A 15,662-nucleotide genomic window follows, 5' to 3' on the forward strand; every position below is an offset into this window, starting at 1 on the left:
ACAAGCCTTCTGGGTACACAAAGACAATGTTTCCAGACTTTCTTTTTTTAAAAAACCATGATCTACAGTATTTAATTAACTAGTTTGTTGTTTTTGTATTCAGTTAAAGTATATTTGATTTACAATGTCATGTCAGTTTCAGCTGAATAGCACAGTGGTTCATATAAATATATACATATTCTGTTTCAGATATATATATCTGGATTGGATTCTTTTCCCTTATAGATGGTAACAGAATATTGAGTATAGTTCCCTGTGTTATACAGTAGGTCCTTGCTTTGTCTATTTTATATGTAGAACTGTGTTTCTGTTAGTCCCAACCTCCTACTTTAGCCCCCCTTCCCTTTTGGTAACCGTGTTTGTTTTCTATGTCTGTGGGTCTATTTCTGTTCTGTAAATAAGCTCATTTATATATATGTATATATTCCACCTGTAAGTGATATCATATGATATTTCCCTTTCTGACAGTAAGAATACATTTTAAAATATGATCTGGTATATATGGTGATTGTAGCCATGAAATTAAAAGACGCTTGCTTCTTGAAAGAAAAGCTATGACCAACCTAGATAGCATATTGAAAAGCAGAGACATTACTTTGCCAACAAAGGTCCATCTAGTCAAAGCTGTGGTTTTTCCAGTAGTCATGTATGGATGTGAGAGTTGGACTATAAAGAAAGCTGAGCGCCAAAGAATGGATGCTTTTGAACTGTGGTGTTGGAGAAGACTCTTGAGAGTCTCTTGGACTGCAAGGAGATCAAACCAGTCCAATCTAAAGGAAATCAGTCCTAGGTGTTCATTGGAAGGACTGATGCTGAAGTTGAAGCTCCAATACTTTGGCCACCTGACAGGAAGAGCTGACTCATTGGAAAAGACCCTGATGCTCGGAAAGATTGAAGGCAGGAGGAGAAGGGGACGACAGAAGATGAGATGGTTGGATGGCATCACCGACTCGATGGACATGAGTTTGAGTAAGCTCTGGGAGTAGGTGATGGACAGGGAAACCTGGCGTCCTGCAGTCCATGGGGTCACAAAGAGTCAGACACGACTGAGTGACTGAACTGACTGACTGACGTATATGTGTATATATGGAAGGCTGCAGACATCAATACTATGAAGAGGGAAATTCCTATCTATCTAGGTCCTAGTTCTTTCAATAGTAACAAAAATAGCTAATATTTATTGATTACTTTCTAGTGTTAGGAACCATGCATGATACAGTTGCATACTCTGTGGGTCTCGTTATTCATGGATCCCATATTTGTAGATGTACTTACTTGCTGGAATGTATTAAGGACCACAAAGTCAATAGGCACGCATTGCCTTTGCAGAGTCCTTCACAGAACCGAGCAGAGCAGTGATATCGTTGAGGATCTCAGTGTCGCTGTGTTCCCAGTTGAGAGAGAAGACAACAGATCTCCATCTTCCTGTTTCAGCCTTCGTACTACAAACGGTTCCGTTTGCAGTGCATGTGTTGTGTTTTCTTTCTGGTGATTTTTCTGTTTAAAATGCTTCCGAGTATAGTGCTGATCTACACTCTGGTGTCTTAAGCCCAAGGAGGCTGTGATGCATTACCTGGAGAAAATACATGTGTGAGATGAGACTCCTTCAGCCTTCAGTTATGCTGCTGTTGGCTGTGAGTTCATTGTGAATGAACCAACAATATGTATTGAATAAGGTGACTTTAAACAGAAACACATAAAACCAACCTATGTGTTGATCAGTTGGTGCCCATGTTGTGAACGTGTCACCCTGTATTTCACTCTGGAACCATGAGTCAGCAGTCACTAACTCAGCATTCATGGCAACTTTATTGGACATAACTATGGCGAATAATGGGAATGGAGTGTATTGTTTTATGTGCACGGTGAGCCATGAGACGTCGACTGTGCTTATTTTATTTTTAGTAATATTCTCATTTTATTTTATTAAATAGTGACTTATCTGGCTTTGCCAGATCTAAGTTGTGGCATGTGAACTCTTAGTTGCGACGTGTGGGAATTAGTTCCCAGACCAGGGATTGAACCCCTGCATTTGGGAGGGCAGAATCTTAGCCACAGAACCACCAGGGAAGTCCTTGTCCTTATTTTATAGATGAGGAAACCGAGGCTTAGAGAGATCAAGGAAATTGCCTGTCATAAGTGGCACAGTCTGGGTTAGTAAATATATCCCTTTGATGACATGCTTGCTGCAAATATATTCTTTGACCGTCAATGAATTCTTTAAGGAAGATCACAGGTGTTTAGGAAATAGATGTCCTCTGCCAATGGGATTTTTTTCCCATTGTGTGAACTGGGCTGGAAAAGATCGAGGGCAGGAGGAGAAGGGGGCGACTGAGGATGAGAGATTGAATGACATCACCGACTCAATGGACATGAGTTTGAGCTAACTCTGGGAGGTGGTGCAGGACAGGGAAGCCTGGTGTGCTGCAGTCCATGGGGTCACAAAGAGCTGGACATGACTGAGCAACTGAGCTGAGCTGAAGGAGAAAAATAGAAAATGTGAACGGGGCGGGAAGACTCAGTGCAGGGAAATCACCTGAAGGTACTTCTGGGATGACATATGGATGGAGTGGGTCAGAGAGGCTCAAATCTGAGTGTACACAGAGATTACCCGAGGACCTTAAAAAAGTGTGTAAATCAATTGGCACTGGATACTGTTCCTTACAAATGTTCCAACAAATGATTCTTTGTGTTGCTGTTCTTATAAAAAGAATCTTGAGAGTCTGCAAAACCACAGGGAATGATATTTTTCCCTTCCTCCTGAAACTCTACCTCCTAGTCAGTATCTAAAAAACTTTTTCGTGGTCCCGAGGCATAGGGGATCTTAGCTCCTCACCCAGGATTTGAACTCACACCCTCTGCTTTGTAAGGTGAAATCTTAACCACTGGACTGCAGGGAAGCCCCTGTAGTCTGAATTTTGATTGCCTTATTTGTTGGTTAATTTTATGGGTCAACTTGGCTGGGCCATGATGCTCAGATATTTGGTCAAATGTTGTCTTGGAAGTTAAGGGGAATTTTTTTTTTTTTGAGGGGGTGAGATTTATTTTTATATATGTGATTAATCTATTTGCTGTTTTTACATATGTTTCATTTCATTTTTTTCCAGCTTTCCTGAGATATATATGATCTATAACTATGTAAGATAAGGTAAACAATGTGATGATTCAATACATACATATATTATGTGAAATGATTCCTGTAATAAGGTTAGTTAACACCTTGATCACCTTGCAAAGTTACCATTTGTGTCTGTGTGTGTTGAGAGCATTTAAGACTGACTTTCTTATCAATTTTCAACTACTCAATATTAGATCTCCAGAATTTGTTTATCCAGAACTGAAAATGTGTACCTTTTCATCAACATTGCCCATTTCCCCCACTCTCTCAGCCCCTGGCAACCACCAGTCTACTCTCTGTTTCCATGAGTTTAGTTTTTTTAGATTCCACATATAAATGAAATAATATGGTACTTGTCTCTCTCTGGCTTCAAAGACGAAAAAAACTTTCTCTCATGCATCTTTGTTCATCTCTTTCTCTATAATATTGCTCATGGCAATGCTATAGGGTAGAACTCTAACCCAGAGAGTTAGAGGTGGTCAGTAAACAGTGAGTTTTCCATACTAATTGGTGGAGACTGGATGTTGGCAATCCAGTTTTAGCTCTCTGCAGGGTAAGTGCCATCAACCCCTTTCTATGCTTTCAGTTCAGTTCAGTTCAGTCGCTCAGTGTTGTCCGACTCTTTGCAACCCCATGAACCACAGCACGCTAGGCCTCCCTATCCATCACCAACTCCCGGAGTCCACCCAAACCCATGTCCATCGAGTCGGTGATGCCATCCAACCATCTCATCCTCTGTCGTCCCCTTCTCCTCCTACCCTCAATCTTTCCCAGCATCAGGGTCTTTTCAAATGAGTCAGTTCTTCGCATTAGGTGACCAAAGTATTGGGGTTTCAGCTTCAGCATTAGTCCTTCCAATGAACACCCAGGACTGATCTCCTTTAGGATGGACTGGTTGGGTCTCCTTGCAGTCCAAGGGACTCTCAAGAGTCTTCTCCAACACCACAGTTCAAAAGCATCAACTCTTCTGAGCTCAGTTTTCTTTATAGTCCAACTCTCACATCCTTACAGGACCACTGGAAAAACCATAGCCTTGACTAGATGGACCTTTGTTGGCAAAGTAATGTCTCTGCTTTTTAATATGCTGTCTAGGTTGGTCATAACTTTCCTTCCAAGGAGTAAGCATCTTTTAATTTCTGTGCTTTACTGCATCTCTAAATGATTCAGCATGAACAGAGGACTAAAACTCAATCCGATGGCATGCTCTATTAGTCAGGGATCTTGCTTACAAACCAAAAAAGTTGGTTAATTTAGACAGTGCTGTGTTTAGTCACTCAGTCATGTCCGACCCTTTGGGACCCCGTGGACTGTAGCCCACCAGGCTCCTCTGTCCATGGGGATTCTCCAGGCAAGAATACTGGAGTGGGTTGTCCCTCCTCCAGGGTATCTTCCCAACCCAGGGATCAAACCCAGGTCTCCCACATTGCAGGCAGATTCTTTACCATCTGAGCCACCAGGGACGCAATTTAGACAGACAAGCAACTTCGTGCAAATTATATTAGGAGAGGCTCATGAGTACTGCAAAGTATGTGAAAACTTCAGAGCTGAAGGAAATGAAAGTTTGGTTCTTGACAAGTGCAGGTGAAGGTGACGTGAAGGAAACCCACCAGGTCCTTCTCTGCGGTGGGCTTTCTCTCTCTCTACTTTAGGGTCCTCTATTCTTTCCTCTATATCCGGTTTCTCTTGAGTCTGAAAATTCAAGTTCTCTGTGATGGAGGAATGTGTCTGAAACCATATCCATCTACAGTGGCCACCTGGCTCTATTTGAATGCTTGAGCCATAGTCACTCCATTTTGATTTTTTTTAAAATAATTTTATTTATTTATTTTTGGATGTTCTGGGTCTTTGTTGCTGCACGCGGGCTTTCTCTAGTTGTGGCTCACAGGTTCTAGAGCACAGACTCAGTAGTTGTGGTACAGGGGCTTAGTTGCTCTGTGGCATGTGGAATCCTCCAGGACGAGGGGTCGAACCAGTGTCCCCTGCATTGGCAGGAAGATTCTTACCTACTGCACCATCAGGGAAGTCTGAAACTCATTCTTTTTTTTTTTTTTAATATTTATTTATTTGGCCATGTTGAGTCTTAGTGGCAGCATGCAGAATCTTTAGTGGCAACATGTGGGATCTAATTCTCTGACCAGGGATGGAACCTGGGCCCCCTGCCCTGGGAGTGCTGAGTGGTGTCAACCACTGGACTGCCAGAGAAGTCTGAGCCTCATTCCAACACTTCACCTAGTCAACACCCATGTTTCCACCTTCCGTCCCGTCTCAATTATCACTTATTTTTTGTTTTTAAAAAAATTATTAAAATAATGAATTTTAATACATTTTATTTTTTTAGGTGCACAGAAAAATTGAGCAGAAGATACAGAGATTTCTCATATAACCTGCACCCCCATTACAGGAACAGCCTCTCCATAATCAAAATTCCCCAACATCGGTTCTGATCTATGAACCCACATTGACACATCATTACCACCCAGAGTCCATACACTTTTTTAAAAGGACCCAATTTTACATAATCAGCAAGTTAAAGTGCTGAGGCTCGAATATATATATATGGACCTTATAGTCCATAATCAAAATCCCAATTTATTTACAGCCAATCACCTTCCATTCGTATCTCAGAATAAAATTCCTTTAATGAGAGTCTTACATTCTCCTTTCCCAAGCAAAATTGTACAATCTTTCCCATGAGAACAACTGAACATCTTCATGCCCTCCCCTAAATAAATCTCACCATCAGTCACAGTATTTCCAAACCTTGTCCTTGTTATAATTCTGGGTCAGTGAACACCATGCTTTCCCAAACGAATCCCCATCCTTGGTACATTCCCAGTAAATGAGGTGTCTGTACCAGAAGGGAAACACACATTTTGCAAAGTCTACAGAGAAGAGAGAAGCAATCAAAATAAGAACACTTTTCATTTTGTACCTTGTCTCTCTCATCACACACACACACACACACACACACACATGCATACATGTTCCCACTCCCATCTGCTCTGCTCTGTTCCATCATATGCATATGCAAACAGTATTGGTGAGGGATTGAGGTTCTGCTGAAAGGTTTCTTTTCAAGGTAACATGGTCGAAGCACTCAGATGCTTGGTGCAATGTGATTTTTCTCACTGTCAGAGAACCGTTCATCCCTTATTTCACAATTTAATTGACTGTGAATTCCCTTTGCAGAACCCTCTTGTGATCTCACCCACCCCCAGTGCCTCCACCCCAAGACCAATATCACCACCTTGAATTCTGAGTCAAGACTCTCACCTTCTTCAGAACAGTACTTCCAATATCCTTCGTAAGTTTCATTCAAGGAACACCACTTGTGTTTTACCTTGAACTGGACACAGTCATAGAAGATTCCATCTCTATAGTGGAATGGAAAGAAACACTTGCCCTCTAGAGAAAACAAAGATTCAGGTCATCCCTCTCTGGGACTGTTCATTGAGTTGTTATGTTACTTCCTGCTAGGGGATAGAAGGGGGTTTATACTCAAAAGTCAGAATCAGGACCCAATTTTATTGAGCAATATTGAGTCACACAATATAGTGGAGCTGTTGGAACTCTATTAATAAAGGTTTTTTTTCCGCTGTTTGTTTTATACTCCTACATCCATCCCACTATTTTCTATGGCATCAACAGTCTTGAAATTTTGCTCAGAATTTGACCCCAGTTCCAGAAATATATCTTAAGCTTAGAAACATAAATGTAGGCATCTATCTATTAAATGATTACCACCACCTCCCGCCATATCTCTTTTCTTTATTCTCTTCCACCATCATACACCCTCATCCTCACACACACACACGCACGTACACACACAGCTATTTATACTATTATATTTGTGGTTTATTTCCATACCTGATAATATTAATACAGGGTATTTCTCAACCCCAGCACTGTTTTTGTTCATAATATTCCTAATTACTATTGGACATTTTTTTTCTATATTAACTTTAAACTCAGGTATTTTTCTATTGGATTGGCAGAAATTAAAGAGCAGAAACAGACAGTGCCAGCGAAATTTCAGAGTGGTTTCTCCATCTTGTTTTTGTTTGTTTTGTTTCTTGGCTGCACCACATGGGATCTAAGTTCCCCGACCAGGGATCGAACCCAGTCACCTGCATTGCAAGGCAGATTCTTAATCAATGGACCACCAGGGAAGTCCCTATATTACATTTTATGAAAGGAGAAGAAAGATTATATTTTTAACCAGGAAAATATCCCACTGATTTCCCTATGTTTACATTTTTTTAAAAAAAAACATGCTTTTTAGCAGAAGTTTTCTGATCAACTTACCTTTGACTTCTGGAAGATGAGTTATAGTTTCTGAAAAATAAATTTGAAGTTGACATTTATTTCATTATTCCCATGTCTTTCATCCAAGAACATGGCATGATCTTCTACTTTTTTAGGAATTTGGTTTCTGTTCTTCAATATGATTATATCATTTACTTTATATAAGTCCTGCATATTTCTTGCTGATGTAGCCCCAAAACATTTTGTGACATTGATATAAAACAGAATGACTTCATTTTCCATCAGTGTCTAGTTGGTTCTTACCAGTATAGAGAAAAACTACTGATTAAAGCATTGATATGTCTATCTTCAATTCAGTCATGTAGCCTGATTCTGTTTCTAAAACTAGTCATCTACTAGTCTTCCTAAGGACTTTAAGTATACAACCATACAATAATTTTGCCTGTTATGTTCTGCAGGCTTACAGATTATTTCCTTTTGAAAATAGCACATACATTAGAACCACCTCCTTCCAATGATTTTCATCAGTTCTATTTACAATAGACACCTCAGTGGTTTCCTGGTTTTAGTTGGAATGACACTAGGATTAAGGATGGTCATTTCAGCATGGTTAATAACAGTAAAAGAAAAGAGAAAAGAATCCAAAAATATCAGTCACTAAGGGAATTTTAAAACAAAATATAGCTTTATAACATCATACAAGCATCAAAAATGATGAGCATATAAATAGATATGGAAACATTTACACTTTGTTTTCAGATGACAAAAGGCATTTTCTATTTCATTTCATTCTATAAGATGTTATCTTTGAAAAATAAAATCATATTATAAAATTGTATGTAATGAAGATATTTGATGACCTAAAAATATTATCAGTAAAGCATACAGTAAAATTATGATTTCTCTCTTCTTTTTTCTTAACTATTTTTTAACTTGGAATGTCCTTTATCTTATATACAAGGACATAATATAGCAGTTTCATGAAAAATATGATTTCTTACAGGGAAAAGAAGTACAGTATTCAATTGCTTCACATTTTATTGCAAAATTTTAAAAGACTTTTCAACTCACCCATAGTTGGTGAATATTTATCTGAAAGACACAATTTTAAACAAATTTTCATTTCACTAGATTTAGCCTTTAAAATAAAATAAAAAGAAAATACTTTACCAAATTATTCTAGTAAAAATAATATTTTAAAGGTAAAAATTCAATGTTTATTTCCAGTGGTGTTATTGTGGGTGACTTCTAATTTTTCCTTTTGCTTTAACTGTACTTTCCAAATATTGTGAATAAGGCACAATTAAAGTTATTTTTTTAAAAAAGAAGAAATTCAGCAGGCAAAAGTAAATGATTTACTTTTTCCACCTTCCCTACAAAATAAATCACACAATAATAGGAAAAATGTATTTTATCATTTCACCGTTATTTCTTGTTTTGTTTTATTCTATTTCTTTTCAGTACTGTCTGCAAAGTAAAATTTGAAGCAACCATTTACTTAACTGTCTTAAAATGAGGTCCAATTAGTTTTAGTGTCTATTAAAAAAGGATCTTTTCATTAATTTCACAGGTTTGTTGTGAAGATTAAATCAAAAACATATGTTTTGAGCTAACTGCCCAGAGAGTAGTTAGCAAGCACTTCGAATATGATAGCAATTGTACTGCAATGATAAGGTTTTCTCTTATTACAACAACCCTGATTATTTTCTACTATGAAGTGTAAGACTTATTTAAGCTTGCGATGTGATATGCTTAGTCGCTTCATTCGTGTCTGACTCTTTGCAACCCCATGGACTGCAGCAGGCCAGGCTCTCATGTCCATCCATTCGGTGATGCCATCCAACCATCTCATCCTCTGTTGTCCTCTTCTCCTGCCTTCAGTCTTTCCCAGCATCAGGGTCTTTTCCAAAGAGTCAGTTCTTCGCATCAGGTGGCCAAAGTATTGGAGCTTCAGCTTCAGCATCAGTCCTTCCAAAGAATTTTTAGGGTTGATTTCCTTTAGGACTGACTGGTTTGATCTCCTTGCAGTCCAAGGGATTCTCAAGAGTCTTCTCCAACACCACAGTTCAAAAACATCAGTTCTTTGGCACTCAGCTTTCTTTATGTCCAACTCTCACATCCTACATGACTATTGGAAAAAGCATAGTTTTGAGTAGACGGACTTTGTCGGCAAAGTTATGTCTCTGCTTTTTAATATGCTGTCTAGGTTGGTCATAGCTTTTCTTCCAAGGAGCAAGTGTCTTTTAATTTCATGGCTGCAATCATCATCTGCAGTGAGTTTGGAGCCCAAAAAATAAAGTCAGTCACTGTTTCCAACCACAGTGCCTCAGATTTTCTTCTATAAAATGAGGACCAAAACTTTACCTACCCCAGGAGACTATTAAGGGGGCGGCAGAGGATGAGATGGTTGGATGGCATCACTGATTCCCTGGACATGAGTCTGAGCAAACTCCCAAAGATAGTGAAGGACAGGGGAGCCTGGTGGACTTCAGTCCATGGGGTCGCAAAGCATGGGACACGACTGAGCGACTGAACAACAAGGGACTGTTAGGAGGAACAGATTATTACACATATAAAGTACTTAGAATACTGCCTGAAACAAAGAACTTAATAGCCTGTAGCTGCTATTGTTACCAAGAATGTTCTAACTAGTGAAATATTATCACCATCATCATCATCACCATCATTTCATCACAACTGTCATCATTAATAAGATTCAAGCCAATGTACAAGATACTGGGTTGGCCAAAAGACTTCATTTCAGATTTTTGCATAATATGGGAAAACCCGAGCAGACTTTTGTGGCCAACCCAATACTTGTTTCACAGTATCACCTGTGTGCTACATAAAATTATAATGTGAGTCTCACTGCTTAATGCTAGAAATTTTTTCTTCCATTCACACAGAAGGGAGGGCATTAGACAATTCTTTGGAGTATGTGGAAATGCTTGCATGACACAAAGATTTTAAATATTTTTAAAAGGAAACCTGACCTAATCAAAACAGCAAAGAATTATACAGCATTCGTGGTAGGAATGTAAAATAGTACAGCCTCTAAGAAGTTTCTCAAAAGATTTAAAATAGAATTGCCATAGGATCCAGTAACCCCACATCTGGGTATTTATCTGAAAAAACTGAAACCAGGGTCCTGAAGAGATCTGCACTAGCACGTCTTATCATTGCAGCACTATTTACAGTAACCAAGACATGAAAGCAACCTAAATGTCCATCGATGATGAATGGATAAAGATGTGCTCCATATACAGAACAGAATATTTTTCAGCCTTAAAAGGAAGGAAATCTGGCCATGGGCAAAGATATGGATAAATCTGGAGGGCATATTATGCCAAGAGAAATAAGCCAGACCTAGGGGGAAAAACACTGCATGATTCCACTTTATATGAAGTGTCTAAACCAGTCAAACTCATTCTGTGAATGTTGTCACTGCAGTTTACTCGCTAAGTTATGTTCGACTCTTTTGTGACCCCATGGACTGCAGCCACCCACCCTGGAGAAGGAAATGACAGCCCACTCCAGTATTCTTGCCTGGAAAATTCCATGGACAGAGGAGCTTGGTGGGCTATTGTCCGTGGGATTGCAAAGAGCCAGACACGACTGAGCGACTAACACTTTGCTGAAGTTTAACTATTAGTGTTAGCCAGTGGGCGGTCCAACCCCACAGGAGACAGAAATGGTAACAGGCAACAGATGACAATCCCAGAACTCTGGGTTTACATGGCATGTCAGGGTCTGCCCGCCTGGACAGTCCTTCCTGCAAGTGACCCCACTGTCATGGGATCCCTGAGTACGCCTCGAAGCTTGTTCTAGTGGAGAAATTACGTTTTGTGCATGGCACATTTCTCACCCTGGAACAAGATCAATCGGATGAGCCTTCTGTGAAGTCTGGCCAGGTCAGTCGCATGTCCAACTTCAGGACAGGCAGATAGGTGATTTAGCTTGTTGTTGGTCAGTCATGTCCAACTCTTTGTGACCCCATGGACTGTAGCCTGCCAGGCTCCTCCGTCTGTGGGGTCCTCCAGGCAAGAATACTGGAGTGGGTTACCATTTCCTTCTCTAGGGGAATTTTCCCAACCCAGGGGTCAAACCCATGTTTCCTGCATTGGCAGAAGAATTTTTTATCATGAGCCACCAAGGAAGCCCAGGTGATTTAGCGCTTACATTCTTCCTTCTAGCCTGTGAACTACTGGAGTGGAGGTACTCATGTCATTTAATCTCTGCTTCCTGTGCTCCTGAAAAAAGGAAAGTGTTAGTTGCTCAGTCGTGTCCGACTCTTTGCGATCCCGTGGACGGTAGCCCACCAGGCTCCTCTGTTTATGCAATTTTCCAGACAAGAATACTAGAGTGGGTTGCCATTCCTTTCTCCAGGGGATCTTCCCAACCCAGGGATTGAACCTGGGTCTCCTGCTTTGCAGGCAGATTCTTTACCATACAGGATCCAAAACCTACTATCTCATTGCTCCTAAGATGCTAAAATACTTGGCTTTTCATGTTCAAACATTTCCAATAGCAGAATGCCCCCTTACACCTGCTGGCATCTTATTATCTGCAGATCAGGTTGCTATGGAGACGTGGTGGTTATGCGTGCACTGAAGATGACAGTATTCAAGAAGTCAGCATCAAAACGAGTAGTATGGATGTCTGCGGCTCAAAAGAGAAACCCCTGGAGACAAGAATAGGCTTTCTTAACCTCTGGGTTACAAGAGGAGAGAGAGGCAGTGAATAAGCAACAGTTTCAAAGACTCAAAGTAGATCACCCACTACCTACTTGTTAAGACTGGGTCACTGCCCAGGACCAATGAGTTTTAGTTGTTTTATGCATTGTTTCAGGAAATGCTGCCATCACTGAGATTCTGCGCAGCCAAAAGATAATGTTATATGGAAAAATACGACTTTAATAATTCAGAAGGCCAGACACAACAAGCAGAGAAATTTTAGAAACATCTTAACTAGCTTCTTTCACGTATAATCTCCTTCTTATGAATGTACAAAAGTGACATCTTGTAAAAAACCTATGTATAAGCAAAAGTGTTGTTTTTCAACAAGTGTAAAAAAAATCTAACTGATAAGGTAGTACTAGTCATACCAAAAGCATCTTTTCCTTTTTTAAAAACAATTTAATCAATACTATGTTTGATTTGTCTTTCCATGCAAAGATGACCTGAAGAATACTTGAAAGTAGTTTGTGCAAGATCATAGTTTTTTGCCATTCCATAAAAAAGTTGTTTTGACAACTCTATGTAAGTCTCTTCAGACATGTAAGAAATGCACCCATAATGAAATCCCTTCTTTTATTGCCACTTCATAGCAGTTGAAGGCAACATGATTTTGGTAAAGAGAATTAAACAGTCTTTCCAAAAATTAGTTCCATTTTCAAAACATCTTCATAAGGCATTTAAAATATATTAGCATGTGAATTCCCTGGTGGAGCAGTGATTAGAACTCCGTGTTTTCACTGCCAAGGGCCTGGGAACTAAAATTTCACAGGCCTCACTGTGTAGCCAAACCTTCCATCCCCGCCCACCCCCGCCAAAACAAGACAAAAGTACATAAACAAAATATATTAGCACGAAAGGAGACACGTGGTCATCAAGGAGCATGACTTCTGTCAACAAAATTTTCTAATTCACATTCCTGTTCTTTGTCAAATCATCTTATTAAAAAAAAAAAAAGCCTAGGGCTTCCCTGGTGGCCCAGTGGTTAAGACTCCATGCTGCCAGTGCAGAGGTCATGGGTTCAATCCCTGGTCAGGGAACTAAGATTCCACATGCCAAAAGAATTTTCTAAAAAATTAAAACAAAAAAGTTCATCAGTGGATTGTGTCTATTTTATTTTCAAAAATAAAAAAAAAAATACAAAGAGTATCTTTTTCTTTCTGAGGGACCATGAGATAAAGATGGCCCTTACCCTTCATGGCGTCTCTGATTTGACTGCATATGGCAGGAGAGGTTTTCAAATGTCCAGCCCCAGATACTGTCACACCGCTCCTCACCTCCATGTTGGGGACCAGCCACACTGTGGAGCCAGGAGACTGAAAGCAACAGAAGCCCCACGGGCAGCGCCATGCTCCTCCCTCCAGGGAGCAGTGGTCCACCGGGGCGGACCCTCAGGAGTTTATAGCCACAACCCCTGTCTCCTCCCTGTCCCCTCCCCTTCATCCCTCCTCCTCTTTCTCCTTCTTCTGGTTTTCCATCAACCCCAGTCTCCTCCTTCCCCTTTCCTCTTCTCACCTGCCTTCTCCACCTTCACCTCCTCCTCTTTCTTCACCTTCCTCTTCTCTCTCTCTTGGCCCCAACGCCAGACCTCCTCCTTTTTCATAGGAAGATACACACACAAACACACACGCAATAATAAGTTGGCATTCAATAAGACAAGGATTAGAAGTCACCACAAGGAATTTCCAGTTGTTTCCATGACAACAAGGATCACAGGAGCAGTCAGAGATTCATTCAAGTCTTGGACCTTACCGGTCTTCGAAAGCCCGGGCTGAAGAATCCCCTGCAGGATGCCAGAGAGGCTGGGGGAAGCAGGTTTGTTTCAGGAATACAAACATCTCGGTGTATGCTCTGTGAACCTTCGGTGTGAGCCAAGGTTCTCTCTTGGCCCTTGATAATCTAGCTAATGAGTTACAGGTGACCGTGCAGTTCTGGGAATGAGCAATGCACCATTTATGGTCACTTACATCCCACAACTCTGAGAAGTGAGGTTAATTGGTCAGTCATGCAGTGAGCAGTACAAACTTGGACTCAGTTATAGTAATTGTTGCTTTCTCTTCTTGTTCGTAAAAAAACCAAACAAACTACTGGCAGCGCTAGTGGTAAAGAATCTGCCTGCCAATGCAGGAGATGCAGAACATTCGGGTTTGATCTCTGGGTCGGAAAGATCCCCATGAGTAGGAAATGGCAACCCACTCCAGTATTCTTGCCTGGAAAATTCCATGGACAGAGGAGCCTGGAGGCTACCGTCCATGGGGTTGCAGAGTTGGACACAACTGAGCGCATGTGTCTGTGCGCGTGTGCACACACACACACACTTCCCTTCATCCTGGAAAATTCTCAGGCTCTAGGAGCTTCATTATCCAGCTGAAACCTGTCCACTTCCTTGTAGCTCAATATCCAGGAACTCTTTCTCCTCTGTTCATTAATATTCTTGTCTAAGATCCCAGCCCCCGCAAGACCCCATTAATATATCCATGATTGAATTTTATGAGCCTCATAGATATGCATGAGATCCCCTTGGGACATCATTAACCATGGGGTTATCCCACCCAAACTGCCCCTGATTGTAACCACTTACAGAGAACCCTCCTTGGGGGAACTGCAGTCTTATCCTACAGACGGGTTGGAGCCAAAACAATCGGGCCAGTCCCCAGATAATCCAGCGATTTTGGAGGCAGAACCTTAAAGAGGGCTCACGGAGAGAGCTAGGGCGGAAACGACTCTCTTAAAGGTATACCTCAACCTAGAAACCGGGACCGTGTGAGAATCGGGACCTGGGGGCCCCCACAGCAAGGAAGGGAGGGGTCTAGAGCAGCGCTGTCCACTGGGACAAATATGATGTGAGGTGTTTATATCATGGTGGTCACATTGATAATAAGAAAAATAAGAAGAAACAGTGCCATTTAAAAAATAATAATTTTGTTGAACCATGATATCTAAAAAATCACCTTAACAGGTCCTCAACATAATATTGATGAGATACTTTACATTTTTTTTCACCCTGCATCTTCAGAGTCCAGTGTTTTATACTTACAACCTATGGTGATTCGAACTCGCTGCGTTTCAAATGCTAATGGGCCACAGGTGGCCACCATATGCAGCTCTAGAGCTCTGGAAATGAAAATCCAGAGAAAGCGGAGGAGGAAGCCTTGAGGGCAGGTCAGGAGTGGGTGAAATCACATTGTGTGAACAATGTCATGCTGAGGAATGCTGCCTTTATCCTGACTTTGGGGGAAAGAGACGGAAGAAAAGGAAACTAGCCTAGACAAATTGCCTGCTGAGTTCCTGCTAGTGGACGAATAGCTTCATGGTTCTGTGAATCTTTGCATTCACTCCTCTAAGGTAAGGTTCACTCTTTCTGTTTGATGAGGGAGGAAGCTGAGATTCAGAGAGCTCTTTCCGAGGTCCTGTTTCCTCCCTCCAAAGGCAGCCTGAATCCATAATAGAAGAGGGGTGTGTGTGTTTGTGGGGGAGACTTATGTGGAGGTTTTGTTTCGGACATGGAGTTATTTGCTGCTGAGAAGCGAAAGAACTCGGTATTT

General features: G+C 40.9%; 1 protein-coding gene across 1 annotated transcript; it reads right to left on the reverse strand.

Annotated features, from left to right (window-relative positions):
- Positions 1 to 5,434: 5,434 nt before the first annotated feature.
- Positions 5,435 to 14,723, reverse strand: LOC122420874 (binder of sperm protein homolog 1-like). The gene is made up of 7 exons (XM_043436427.1): positions 14,699 to 14,723; positions 13,633 to 13,711; positions 13,395 to 13,475; positions 8,456 to 8,476; positions 7,424 to 7,453; positions 6,392 to 6,523; positions 5,435 to 6,000 (listed from the first exon to the last, which is right to left on the reverse strand). Exons 3-7 carry the CDS (start codon positions 13,465 to 13,467, stop codon positions 5,858 to 5,860), a joined length of 399 nt encoding a protein of 132 aa, XP_043292362.1. The 5' UTR covers positions 13,468 to 13,475; positions 13,633 to 13,711; positions 14,699 to 14,723; the 3' UTR covers positions 5,435 to 5,857.
- Between the last annotated feature and the right edge of the window lie 939 nt (positions 14,724 to 15,662).

The sequence above is a fragment of the Cervus canadensis genome, chromosome 18 (assembly GCF_019320065.1).
Source record: "Cervus canadensis isolate Bull #8, Minnesota chromosome 18, ASM1932006v1, whole genome shotgun sequence".
NCBI classification, from domain to species: domain Eukaryota; kingdom Metazoa; phylum Chordata; class Mammalia; order Artiodactyla; family Cervidae; genus Cervus; species Cervus canadensis.

Coding starts and splice junctions, on each gene's coding strand:
- LOC122420874 (XM_043436427.1), bottom strand. CDS start 13,467: ATGGCGCTGCCCGTGGGGCTTCTGTTGCTTTCAGTCTCCTGGCTCCAC. Junction 8,477..13,394: donor GGCTGGTCCCCAACATGGAG/GTGAGGAGCGGT, acceptor TGTGTCTTTCAG/ATAAATATTCACCAACTATG. Junction 6,524..7,423: donor TCATCTTCCAGAAGTCAAAG/GTAAGTTGATCA, acceptor TGTTTTCTCTAG/AGGGCAAGTGTTTCTTTCCA.